This window comes from Ostrea edulis, chromosome 4, assembly GCF_947568905.1.
Source record: "Ostrea edulis chromosome 4, xbOstEdul1.1, whole genome shotgun sequence".
NCBI classification, from domain to species: Eukaryota; Metazoa; Mollusca; class Bivalvia; order Ostreida; family Ostreidae; genus Ostrea; species Ostrea edulis.
In genome coordinates this window covers 33,054,495-33,068,970 of record NC_079167.1, presented here as the reverse complement: position 1 = coordinate 33,068,970, position 14,476 = coordinate 33,054,495, and the positions used below count along the sequence as shown (strand labels likewise).

At 36.2% G+C, this 14,476-nt stretch overlaps 1 protein-coding gene across 1 annotated transcript in view; it reads right to left on the bottom strand.

Moving 5' to 3' along the window:
• Nucleotides 1-14,476, bottom strand: part of LOC125672053 (set1/Ash2 histone methyltransferase complex subunit ASH2-like) — a 39,466-nt gene that overhangs the window by 23,570 nt on the left and 1,420 nt on the right. The window contains exons 2-11 of the mRNA XM_048908123.2: nt 13,889-13,932; nt 12,849-12,906; nt 11,766-11,855; nt 11,224-11,312; nt 7,074-7,165; nt 4,570-4,665; nt 4,129-4,200; nt 3,896-3,986; nt 1,197-1,266; nt 212-429 (exon numbers count right to left, since the gene is read on the bottom strand). Coding sequence (XP_048764080.1) covers nt 212-429; nt 1,197-1,266; nt 3,896-3,986; nt 4,129-4,200; nt 4,570-4,665; nt 7,074-7,165; nt 11,224-11,312; nt 11,766-11,855; nt 12,849-12,906; nt 13,889-13,932 — 920 coding nt within the window. The remainder of the gene's footprint in view (nt 1-211; nt 430-1,196; nt 1,267-3,895; nt 3,987-4,128; nt 4,201-4,569; nt 4,666-7,073; nt 7,166-11,223; nt 11,313-11,765; nt 11,856-12,848; nt 12,907-13,888; nt 13,933-14,476) is intronic.

Below are 14,476 nucleotides of genomic sequence, written 5' to 3'. Positions count from 1 at the left end.
AATCAAACGGAGGCATTACGGAACCCAATACACCACCACAGATCAAATTCTCAGTGAATAATACACTTAACATCATTCTGTTGGAAGTAAATGAAATCCTGAAGATAAATAGGACATTTCCAATTTTCCCTTGAAAATCAGATTTGAATTAATGTTTTTTAAGGACAAACATACTGAATTCATGCATAAACTGGTTTCAGACCCATCCTACCTCTGTCATTCAATGCAAAGAGCACGTCTGTCCCCAGAAAGGTCCTGTAGAGGTAACCCGGGATAGGCTTCCCTGCCCAGTCCAAACTCTCGTCAAACGCCTGTCTGTTTGGAGCGTGGGGGTCGGATTCTGCCAATATGTAACGGTATCCGTCCTTGTTGAATGGGTGTTCTAGTGGGTAACCATGAGGCGCTAACTTCGTAGTAGGCCCTAGGTCACTGTAATGAATGTAATTTTGATGAGCTTTATAACTTCATTCCAGAATTTGTGATAGAATTCCACTAATTTATCATCACTCGGCAATCTCTTTCATTATTTTGGGACTGGGGCCAGGAACCCCTGGGATTTGTAAAGTGTGTGAGTGTTGACCTCCGGGATCTGTACTGTGTGTGAAGGTTGACCCCCGGGATCTGTACTGTGTGTGAAGGTTGACCTCTGGGATCTGTACTGTGTGTGAAGGTTGATCCCTGGGATCTGTACTGTGTGTGAAGGTTAACCCCCGGGATCTGTACTGTGTGTGAGTGTGTTGACCCCTGGGATCTGTACTGTGTGTGAGTGTGTTGACCCCTGGAATCTGTACTGTCTGTGAATGTTGACCCTTGGGATCTGTACTGTGTGTGAAGGTTAACCCCCGGGATCTGTACTGTGTGTGAGTGTGTTGACCCCTGGGATCTGTACTGTGTGCGAGTGTTGACCTCTGGGATTTGTACTGTGTGTGAAGGTTAACCCCCGGGATCTGTACTGTGTGTGAAGGTTGACGCCTGGGATCTGTACTGTGTGTGAAGGTTGATCCCTGGGATCTGTACTGTGTGTGAAGGTTGATCCCTGGGATCTGTACTGTGTGTGAAGGTTGACGCCTGGGATCTGTACTGTGTGAAGGTTGACCCCCGGGATCTGTACTGTGTGTGAGTGTTGACCCCTGGGATCTGTACTGTGTGTAAAGGTTGACTCCCGGGATCTGTTCTGTGTGAGTGTTTGTACATACCCTCTCTTTTGTTTGACCCCAGGAATCTGTACTGTGTCTGGTGCCTTTCTTTTGTATCCTCTGCCTTTTCCTGCAAATCAGATTTACGTTTTGTAAAGTGAAATTGCATAGCATACAAAATTAAAAGTATTCTAACAAATATAAATGGACAAGACATAAATCATATCTAACTACTGATGTCATAAACAGTTTCCGTCTTAACTTCTCAAATCCACATCTTTGACTCCAGGTCTCTTTCATATAAATATTACATGTCTCCAATACTTGTTAGTCTTTACTGACATAAACTTGCTGTGCTCCTCTGCTGTACAAACACATTAACCTTCTGTCCGGTGCAGTCCTGATAATCCAATAGCTAACACAATTCTCGCATCTTAGGATGCACTTGATTTGCTTACATCACTGAATACTTAATGTTCAAAAGTTACACCATACATCAAGTGTATTTTGGTGTATTGGGAAAGGCGTATTTTCAATATGACTTGTAAAATGACATTTGGACAAATGACATTCTGATTTTCTCTTCCTATATTTTTCTGTCATTGATCTACAACTCTGGATCAGGATTCTTAGTGAGTATTTTTGTTATTCTTCTTAGAAGTATTAGATAAAAACCAACAAACAATAATTTCCTAATGAAACTGGAATTAGATTTCTATTAAATGTTCATGTTTTCTATATTTCTGTCATGTTGAAATACACCCATCAACACATGACTCCAAATACACCCATCAACACATGACTCCAAATACACCCATCAACACATGACTCCAAATACACCCATCAACACATGACTACAGCTGGGTGTATAAAAGTGTACTTCAGAAGAGTACATCATTACACTTGATTTCAGAAAAGTATACACTGTGTAGATGGTATGAGTATATCAAGTGCACCTGCTCTTCAGTCCTCCACTTACCACAATCTCACAGTCCTCCACTTACTACAATCTCACAGTCCTCCACTTACTACAATCTCACAGTCCTCCACTTACTACAATATCACAGTCTTCCACTTATCACAATCTCACAGTCCTCCACTTACCACAATCTCACAGTCCTCCACTTACCACAATCTCACAGTCCTCCACTTACTACAATATCACAGTCCTCCACTTATCACAATCTCACAGTCCTCCACTTATCACAATCTCACAGTCCTCCACTTACTACAATCTCACAGTCCTCCACTTACTACAATATCACAGTCCTCCACTTAATTCAATATCACAGTCCTCCACTTATCACAATCTCACAGTCTTCCACTTATCACAATCTCACAGTCCTCCACTTACTACAATCTCACAGTCCTCCACTTATCACAATCTCACAGTCCTCCACTTACCACAATCTCACAGTCCTCCACTTACTACAATCTCACAGTCTTCCACTTATCACAATCTCACAGTCCTCCACTTACCACAATCTCACAGTCCTCCACTTACCACAATCTCACAGTCCTCCACTTACTACAATATCACAGTCCTCCACTTATCACAATCTCACAGTTCTCCACTTACCACAATCTCACAGTCCTCCACTTATCACAATCTCACAGTCCTCCACTTACTACAATCTCACAGTCCTCCACTTACTACAATATCACAGTCCTCCACTTAATTCAATATCACAGTCCTCCACTTATCACAATCTCACAGTCTTCCACTTATCACAATCTCACAGTCCTCCACTTATCACAATCTCACAGTCCTCCACTTATCACAATCTCACAGTCCTCCACTTATCACAATCTCACAGTCCTCCACTTACCACAATCTCACAGTCCTCCACTTACTACAATCTCACAGTCCTCCACTTACTACAATATCACAGTCCTCCACTTACTACAACATCACAGTCCTCCACTTATCACAATCTCAGTCTTCCACTTATCACAATCTCACAGTCCTCCACTTATCACAATCTCACAGTCCTCCACTTATCACAATCTCACAGTCCTCCACTTACCACAATCTCACAGTCCTCCACTTATCACAATCTCACAGTCCTCCACTTACCACAATCTCACAGTCCTCCACTTATCACAATCTCACAGTCCTCCACTTACTACAATATCACAGTCTTCCACTTATCACAATCTCACAGTCCTCCACTAACCATGATCTCACAGTCCTCCACTTACCACGATCTCACTGTCCTCCACTTATAACAATCTCACAGTCCCCCAACTTACTACAATCTCACAGTCCCCCACTTAACACAATCTCACAGCCTTAAACTTCACACAATCTCACAGCCTTCCACTTACCACAATCTTACAGCTTTCCACTTACCACAATCTTACAGCCTTCCACTTACCACAATCTTACAGCCTTCCACTTACCACAATTTCACATTCCCTCATTTACCACAATCTCGCATTCCCCCACTTACCACAATCTCGCAGTCCCCCACTTACCACAATCTCATAGTCCCCCACTTCACACGATATCGCAGTCCCCCACTTACCACAATCTCACATTTCCCCCACTTACCTCAATCTCACAACCTTCCACAATTTTACAGTGCCCAGCATACCACACAGTCCTCCACTTACTACAATCCTTAAATTTTACATTACCACAATCCCGGTCCTCAATCTGTCTTACCAGTTACAATCATCCTTTACTTACCACTATTACCATCACCATGTCCTCCAGTTACCACTTTCCCTAATTTACCAATAAGTCTTAAACTTACCACTATCTCCGAGTCCCCCACTTTTCCCAATGGATGGTACACTACCACTCTGTTTTAAAACTTCACAAAATGGACCAACTTTGTAGAGATCCTAGTTTTAAGAAGACAATTAGTATTATAATCATGCAGATCTCAGAAATGAAACATAGACAAATACACTGAAACTAATGGCTAGAATGACCAAAGCTAATTCAAAGCTGCAAAATACCAGCAGACAGTAAGAAAGCTCTTACAGGTATGGAGAGTCCAAAATGGGGGTCTCCCAAAACTTCTTCTTTGTAAGTAAACAGCTCTGTCTCTTTGGACTGAAAAAGGAAGCTGGAAATGCAGAGTCTCAGCAACTTGGCTCTACCAATACAACTACAGTCAAACCAGTCAATATCACAGTGCTACAAAACTTAAATGATAATACATTTGTACTACTAACAATAGTTATGTACTACAACAATAGTACTTATGTTCTTTTATATACACATGGGAGGATATTTACGTGTTTAATATTAGTGTGTATCTCCCTCAGATGTAAATAAACATTTCTACAATGACATGTACAAATTCAGCAAAGTGTGCCCGATGTTGTCATGGTTTCATGGAACTGAACAACCTATAGAGCTATCTAGAAAACTTAAAAAACTAAGAATTACACTAGTCACAACAAGTCGACGTCTTCTTACCAGAGTTTTGGCAACTGTGGCATGCCATGTCTGTTTAGTACGTCTGCTCTGAGTGGTCAGATTTTCCCATTGTTTGTCGATGAATGGAATTATCTCCTGAAATCATCAATACATATCAAAATCAAAAAGTTTTTTCTACAGTGATTACAAACTGCTTTAAAATATTCTGCTATCAGGTTCAGCCAATATCAGTGAATAGTACGGCATGGAATCAGCATCTTGGTGTCTTTGGTACAGTGACAAGTAATGACCACCACCAAAATATATTACAAAATTAATATCATACAAATACTGACATTTCCTTAGTTAAATACAATATTTCCTAGGTCAATACAATGGCATTTCCTAGGTCAGTACAATGACATTTCCTAGATCAGTACAATGACATTTCCTAGGTCAATACAATGACATTTCCTAAGTCAATATGATGACATTTCCTTAGTTAAATACAATATTTCCTATGTCAATACTATAGCATTTTCAAGGTCAATACGATGACATATCCGAGGTCAATATGATGACATTTCCTAGGTCAATATGATGACATTTCCAAGGTCAGTACAATGACATTTCCTAGGTCAATACGATGACATTTCCTTAGTTAAGTACAATATTTCCTAAGTCAATAAAATGGCATTTTCAAGGTCAATACGATGAAATATCCGAGGTCAATATGATGACATTTCCTAGTTCAATACCATGACATTTCCAAGGTCAGTATAATGACATTTCCTAGGTCAATACGATGACATTTCCTAGGTCAATACGATGGCATTTCCTAGATCAGCACAATGACATTTCCTAGGTCAATACAATGACATTTCCTAGGTCAATACGATGACATTTCCTAGATCAGTACGATGACATTTCCTAGGTCAATACGATGACATTTCCTAGGTCAATACGATGACATTTCCTAGGTCAATACGATGACATTTCTTAGGTCAATACGATGACATTTCCTAGATCAGTACAATGACATTTCCTAGGTCAATAAGATGCTTTAGTTACCTGAGATGTACAATATTCCTTGAGCTGGAAGCTTTAACATTATCATTTTTGCACTATGCATTTATACCATGCATGAATTGTTTTATCAAATGATTGAATACTTTAAAACATCAAAATTGGCTACTGCAACTTAACAAACGATTGACCATCTTTAGATTGAGTTTGCTGTTACTATGAGTTATGGGCAATTGGAGAATAAATAATAATCAATAATCGGATTAATCAGATGCACCTTTCGATTGATTAATCGAAAAATAATCGAATTTCATTCATTTCAAATTCATGGCATAAATATATCAAATCTACTTTATTTTTACCCTAAATTATCTTAATTAAAATAAAATCAGTAAAAATTAGAACAGTTAATTATCTCATACTTTCGATTTTGTTTTCTCGGGATAGGGACAGATCTTTTTAAAAATACCAATGTCGTCGATTTTTTTTATTTCAAAATGACAATTGATTATTCACATTGTTTCAGTTATAGCGACCAACAATCGAAAGTTTGCGATAATCGGTGCATCACTAGTCACTATAATTCAAGAATTGTTAGTCCAGTTCATGATAGAAATCACCTTTTCTTTATAATAATAGTGTAAGGTCTAGTTGAAAGTGAATAGAGATGTAAGTTTTCATTGAATGCCCAAACAATACTAATACATATAGCATCAATTTGAAAATTCCCAAATGAATTTTGATCCGTTGTTGGAAAAATCAAATGTTATATTCACCTCCAAGGCATGTGAATATAACATCCAACCTTTTGTAGTTTGTTGAAACTCAGCCAATCAGAAAGCTTGGAATTTTTCTATCATATCACAAAGCACAATATTGATTGTGATGGTGCATTCATTGACTTGAGACATGCAGATATCTATTACTAAAGCCTACACAAAGTATTGAGCATACTAAAATAATCACATCCATATATTTTCCCCTGACAACTCTGATGAAAGGTGAAGATAACGAACAGTGCTCAATTTCGTAACTCCTATAAGGAATAAAAAATAGAGAGTTGGGCAAACAGACCCCTGGACATACCAGAGGTGGGATCAGGTGCCTAGGAGGAGTAAGCATCCCCTATCAAATTTAAACTCCAATTTTGATTGGTATGTTTTACTCCTTAATACAGGGATGTGACTGAATTCCCCAGAAATCAGAGGAAAACTGGTCAAAAAGGGAGGAAAACATCTCACCCTACCTGGAAAAATATCTTTTTCTGCCACTTTAGATCAAATCCAGAGTGTTTCATTTTTTGGAAAATTGAGCAAATCAGAGGATTTCCTCTGAAAAGAGGAAAAATCACCCCTATTAATAAGCCGAGTGAAGGAAAAATCACATCCCTGTTAATAAGCCGAGTGAAGGAAAAATCACACCCCTGTTAATAAGCCAAGTGAAGGAAAAATCACACCCCTATTAATAAGCCGAGTGAAGGAAAAATCACACCCCTGTTAATAAGCCGAGTGGAGGCGATCACTAGAGATGGTACTTACCCTGTCTCGGGAGAACATGGGTCTGCTTTCTCCACTGAGTTGCGTCTGGTGGTTGAGATTAGCTATGGCAGTATAACAGATCTGAGAAAAACCTGCAAATTATAATGCAGTAATGAAGGCGTTTTTTCCAAACAAATGTTGATCTCTAATAAACACTAATTAGATTTACGTCCTGTGATTCCGTCACTTGTTCCAGGACACAAAGATCTTGTAACATCCCATTCAGGGTAACTTTGTATGCCAATCATAGCAAGGTTATCTGAAAACTCACCAGGAGTTTTAAATTTTTGCACATTATAGCATTTTCCCCATTTGATTCAACACAAAACCATACATTTGATTTGTGATCGTACAAATGTTTGGAGTAATCAGTAGGATTTGTTATGACAATGACAAGTGTCATTCTAATCTCCTATCATGGCAAGTCTTCACTCAATAAAGCCCACAAAATAACTGCTGAATTACCTATCGTGTGACGAAAACATTTTTTCATGACAAGATACAGGCTACTCCGAATATATTGAAATTCAGGGGACCAACCTGAATTGTTTATTATATCCAAAGTTCAATACAACCCATGTTAAACTACATATGTAATGTTTAAAATTAGGGATTTATTTTAACTTCAATATAATAGTTGATTCAATAAAAGTGACTTCAACATAAGTGGAGTACACTGTATATATGGAAAAATTAGATATCTTACATCATTTCTTACCATTCTGATCCCCTCATCATTTGAATGTTTATTGGGAACAGTTTATATATTTGTTATACAGATAAAGACAACAAGAGTGAATAAAAAAGCAGAGAGTATCCAGAAACCAACTACCTACATCAAAGATGCTTTGGATTTTATACAAAATACTGAATTCTATCGAAAAATATTATCCTGTCAGTTACAATGTAAGAAGCGTGTGCCCTAACGTGGAGTATGTATAATTGATGAAATCCGTGGAAGAAGTTAATGCATCAGACAATCTTCTATTGGATTATTCTTTAATCCAGCAAATCTGATCTTATTGAAGACTTTTTCAGATATATCCTTGAGAAAAATTACTTCAGAAATGAAACTTATAATTCTTTGTTAGATGCATGCATCAAATGAATTTTTCGTTTGAAACATGCATTAAACAAAGAATTTTAAGTCTTATTTCTTATCATTTAATTACATTTTTAAAATAGAAAAACAAATACATATGTAGTTAAATTAATGTTTTTAAAAGGGCGCATAGGAATACATATATGTAACAATGAAAACAACAACAAAACTGGCTGTGCGTTCAGGTTAGGTAGAGTTACTGTGCAAAATTAAATGGATTATACACCAAATTAAAGGTGCAATGGTTAAAAGCTGAATTAGATATAAAGGAAGAGAACAAGTGGTGACTGGATGTATGCTACATTGTGTTGGAGGAGACGTTGAACACTGGTTGTGTCATAGGAATGGTGGAATGCAACTCGGCTCCATTTCAATATCAAGTAAAAAGCTCAACACTTCTCCATCTAAAACACACTAGTTGACAGAGCCCCATATAACGCAGTTCAATTCATAAATATCTCCCAGATCATAAGTCGCTGCTTGCTCCGTCATGTTATCGATCTCGTAAAGCAGACAATTCATATCGGAAACTCGTGTAATATGTCTACCTCTACCATGCCAGTCAGTGGTCTACGTCATCAAGTTGACTATTCTGCCACGTCATCACTACGCCTATGTATGTTGTTTCTTTAAATCAATTTGTATTTTATTCATATCTTTGGTTGTGTTTATTTTTGATAACAATGAAAAACAAAAATCAAATGAATGCATTTCGTTTATAATGCTCGTGTGGAAATTCCCATTCTATAAATAGCACTAAAATTAGAATGGGGAAGACACATTCCAGAGAAAAGTAGCCCCGCGTGCTTAGTGCAGATGAACTCCAAACGAAACTTTTTTTTTACTAAGAAATCAAATGAATTTTTCACCAAATCAGCATCATTGTTAAGTCATCACTTTAAAAGTTATTTCAAATGATTATGAATTCAATGGAAAATACTAGTATCACGTCAAACAAATAATAGGGGCTGCCATGGGAGCTTGTTCATCACCGGAAATTACCGACATACGTGAAGGACATCATGGATAATATTATCTATAATTTCCAGAATGCAGAATGAATATTTTATCACCATAGATTTATAGATGATGGTTACCTATCATTGTTACGGATCTACCCCAGAAATCTGAGAATTTTTTAATATGGACAACAATTGGCAAAAGTTGTTTAGATTTACCTAGAAAATATGTGATAAGACAGAGACTACCTACTTAAACACTAATGTTTACAAAAAGGACAAATTATCAAAAGAGCACAAATTAGATGTTTCTATATAAAGTCTATTAACAGCTTCCAGTCCCTACACAAAGTGCACATATGCAGAGATATATGAGTGACAAATTTGCACTTCAAACCATTTTCCAAAAATTATTAAAATAAAGAAAATTTAAAAAAATCAAGGAGGAAATAAGGGTAAATTAATGAAATAATAGGAAATAAAAATATAAAATTACACTTATTTCTCAAAATCATGATAAATACATGCATCTCCAATACTTCCTGGAAATTGATAGTTTCCTCTATCTGTTAATTGATAATTAAAACCACAAATTATGATAAACTAAAAACAAGGTGATTTCAGTATAACACCCCCCCCCCCTAAACTTCATTTGTGTGGGTATCATTACTGTGAATGGGGAAAAGAAAAAAATTGGATGTTAAATTCACTTAGCAAAATTCAGAAATTGTTTGCTTTGCTTATTTTACTGAGATATTGCAATAGTGTTTCATACAATTTATAGACAGTCTATGTTAGGACCCTTGAAAAGATGCATGAGTCCTTTGTCAGAGTTAATTTAAAATAACCTTTTGTCGATGTCAAACTGCCTCAATTCCGTTTGTTTATCAATATTATAAATAATTTTACCCAAGTGTTAGGAGCTCAGTTACACAGTGCAGCTCAATATCTGGCAAGCGGGACAAAAGCATACCCAATTATTTCTGACCTAAAAATAAGATTTGCTGTGGTACACAAATACATGAAATTGATATTCTATATCTATATATAGTATGTACTTTTGCCATGATTCAGGTTTTACTTAGCATCCTTGTAGGTCAGATAAACAACATTTAGCGAAAACTCATTCAAAATTATCTTATTTTTTTTGGAAGCACAGTCAGACACAGTGAATGAAACATTACGATTTTCATACTAAAAACAATCCCGATTTGTACATGATAGAATTTGATATAAAGTTTTATACCATACTCAGAGCTCAATATATTGCTATGTAGATTTAAGATTGTATCTGTTACAGACACTCTGATGTTCCGTTTTATTTTGCCGAGCCTTCCTCACTAAGACGTATTTATGTTTAAATCTTAAGTCTGATTAAAATCAAACCTCTCACTTCCCTCGCTATACCAGCCTATATTAGTCATCTTCTCACTAAGACGAATCTTTGTTTAAATCTAGAGTCTGATTAAAATCAAACCTTTCACTTCCCTTGATATACCAGCCTATATTAGTCACATTCTCACCCAGGAGTATCTTTGTTTAAATCTAGACATCCACTGTATGTTACTTAGAAATGAAAGGTTAAGGTCATATAGGTCAAATTGAAGGTCAAACCAATCAAAAATCTTTAGTTTATTAAAAACATTTAGGTTAAAGGTCAATGTAGGAAAAAAATGGTAGTGTTATCATGTTCTTACCAAGATCTACCTGTAAATGGAGTTACTGAGGAAATACTCTACAGCTCATTCACTTATAAGCTAATTACTAATCAGAACTAACAGACGACAGACAGAGGACAGATGGAGGACATAAACTAATAGCTGTTTACATGGCAAGACAAAAATACTCAGCAACTTTCAGTCCTGTGAGAAAAATATTTGGGACATTAGCGAGTACCACTTTTCCACAAATATCTGTTCTCGCAACAAGTCATTAAGTTGATCCATAATCAAAAATATATCATTCATAAGCTCACTCGCAAATATCATTTGACCCAAATATTTTCATTAGCGGCAGTTGGCGAATACAAATAGTCCTAAGTAAATTAAAATTTCTTTACCATACACAATCCATGTCGAACAATACTTACTTGATACTTTCTTTGTAAAATTTTCTAAACTGTTGGGACTGCATCCTCTGCAGGCAAATTGATAATTTGTCATAAAAGGAATAACTGTCCTGAAATAAAACATAATCATCATCTTTTCAACTGCCTCGTTTGATATGTACAATTAAATTAGTTGAGATTAAAACTTAGATATTGATGACTTTTAAAAAATGTAAAATAGGACCAATAATGAAATAACACCCAAAAGTTAGCTCTAAATTTTTCAATGACGGAGGAATAACACATTGCTGTAATGGCTGACTTCCATCAGAGATATGTAAATGGTTCTTTTAAAATTTCTGGCCTAGCCACTTAGTTCAGTGGCTTAAGATGTAAGGTTGTCACTCTTTAGATTGTGAGTCCACATGGATTTAAGTAAAACTGCAATATTTCACTAAATAAGGTAAATTTTAAGGTTTTCAATTTGAAATATTATTGTGCATATATCTTCCAATTTTCATCTACATGTAATACATTTCCTTTGGTGTGTTATACCTTCTTAACTAGTGAGTACAACTAATTACCCCAAATAGCAGCCTATACACTCCTGGTGGAACCAGCGAAAACAAAACCCACACTGTATCTCCACAGTTCCCAGATTTCTGCCTTTACCACTGGAAAAAATACATGTATCTACAGCTTCACAGAAAATGTCAAGCATGTGTTGATCAAAATACTGCATTTTCATTGTCATTTATATATTCATGACTTTTAGAAAAAGTCCTTTTCTACTGAAAGTGGCTTATTGTCCATCTTATGAAAAAAGCATTCAGAGAAAAATAGTAATTTCCACAGCATAATACTAAATTGCATTAAAAGGCCTTTACTGGTAATAGTCTCATCTTATTCTGCTTTCTATTGAGATTACCATCAATTTAATATAGATTCTACATCATAATAATACAATTTTCTTAATAATTTTTTTCTTTTATGACCCAGGGCAATGTACTAGAACAGATCCGTGGTCAGTACTCACCAGTAACACTCAGACTAGAACAGATCTGTGGTCAGTACTCACCAGTAACACTCAGACTAGAACAGATCCGTGGTCAGTACTCACCAGTAACACTCGGACTAGAACAGATCTGTGGTCAGTACTCACCAGTAACACTCAGACTAGAACAGATCCGTGGTCAGTATTCACCAGTAACACTCAGACTAGAACAGATCCGTGGTCAGTACTCACCAGTAACACTCAGACTAGAACAGATCTGTGGTCAGTACTCAACAGTAACACTCATACTAGAACAGATCCGTGGTCAGTACTCACCAGTAACACACATACTAGAACAGATCCGTGGTCAGTGCTCACCAGTAACACTCAGACTAGAACAGATCCGTGGTCAGTACTCACCAGTAACACTCGGACTAGAACAGATCCATGGTCAGTACTCACCAAAAACACTCAGATTAAAACAGATCCGTGGTCAGTACTCACCAAAAACACTCAGATTAAAACAGATCCGTGGTCAGTACTCACCAGTAACACTCAGACTATAACAGATCCGTGGTCAGTACTCACCAGTAACACTCGGGACTAGAACAGATCCTTGGTCAGTAGTCACCAGTAACACTCAGACTAGAACAGATCTGTGGTCAGTACTCACCAGTAACACTCGGACTCTGTTCCCTCATCCTCAACAGCCATGGCCTCCTCTGTACCGACTAAAGAACAAAATCACAGAAATTCACACAGAGTACTGATCAGCTTTAGATACAACTTGATATTCTAAGACTTGTCAAGCAACAATTTTACATTCAGAAAAGTTACGGAACACCAAGAAAATTTCCTCTCTCTAGGCCCAAACTATTTTAAATTCATTTAGCATTACATACTTATTTAAAGTTAAAAAATGATATTGATTTTCAAATTTCTAATGATGCATCTATAAATCACTAAACAGGGCTGACATGTCTGCCACTGTACCTAGAGAAGTTCATTTTATGAATAAAATGGCCCTGATTTATTTCCTGTTCAGACAAATGCCCACTTATGCCAAATATTTAGCATAATGTAGTAACTCTATATCTTTACTAGCGATAAAGCATTTCTTCTGTAATTTCATCAGTCTGTGGAAGAATAAAGGCTGCAAATATGTAAAGTTGTCAATTTCTTTGGTGGAAAATGTTGTATTTTGAAATATATTACAAAGAATTTAAATATGAGCATATCCCTCTATCAAAACAATTACTGATGTGTATCAATAATTTGTCACAGTTTCATTAATAAAAACATTTTAAAAAATTGATAAAGGTTGTCCTCTGTAAATGTTTTTTGAAAATATCCGAAATCAGTCGTTTTCAAATGAATGAAAATTTGACAAAACATAAAGACATCGTGGTTTATGTCACAATGCATAGGGTACTTTGAAAATGACACCATAATCGTATATCTTTCATCAGGAAATTCAGAATGATGGTTTCTATATATTTTTGATACCATAAAAAACTTAAAATCATCAAGTTTGATTCTAGTTTTTGAATTGGCAGGGCCACACATGGCCTTAGTAAGAATATATGTAAGCATATGTGTACATTTTGCTTTGTGTTATAACAAACGTATCAAGTAACATACGTGTATATGTAAAAGTTTACATGGTAATTTAGTAATTAATGCAGTCTCTAAGTTTCCTCTTCATCAATTTACCTTCTCCATCCTGTTTCCCTTCCTCCTTCGATTCTGATTCATTTCTACAATTATCAAAACAAACTAGAATGTGTATCAAATAAAAAATAAAAGCAGCAATTCAGAATTATATCATGTACATTCATCAACCAAAGTTCAATGAGGAATAGAGTCATTCTGTTATCACTGGACAGATGACTTATGATGTTTTTCCCCCCCTTATTCCACTTCACTAGCTATTGCAAAGGTAAAGCATGGTAAATTATCTATATTTATTACAGCACTTATAAGTGTAAGATTGATTGATTGCATATTGTTTAACGTCCCACTCGAGAATATTTCACTCATATGGAAACATCACCATTGATGGTGAGGAACCATCCCATTTAGCCACCTCTTACGACAACCAAGGATCTATTCAAACATGGATCCCCATGGGATTACACTTGTGTAATAAAGTTTAAGCTAAATTAAAACTGTCTATTATGTATGTCTTCAAAGTCAGTAGGTGATTGGTGCTATGATCAGACAATAATTTTCTTAATATGCTTCTCAATAGGAAGACAGGGAATTTTACTGGTAGAACCTGAAATCATTAATTCATGCAGA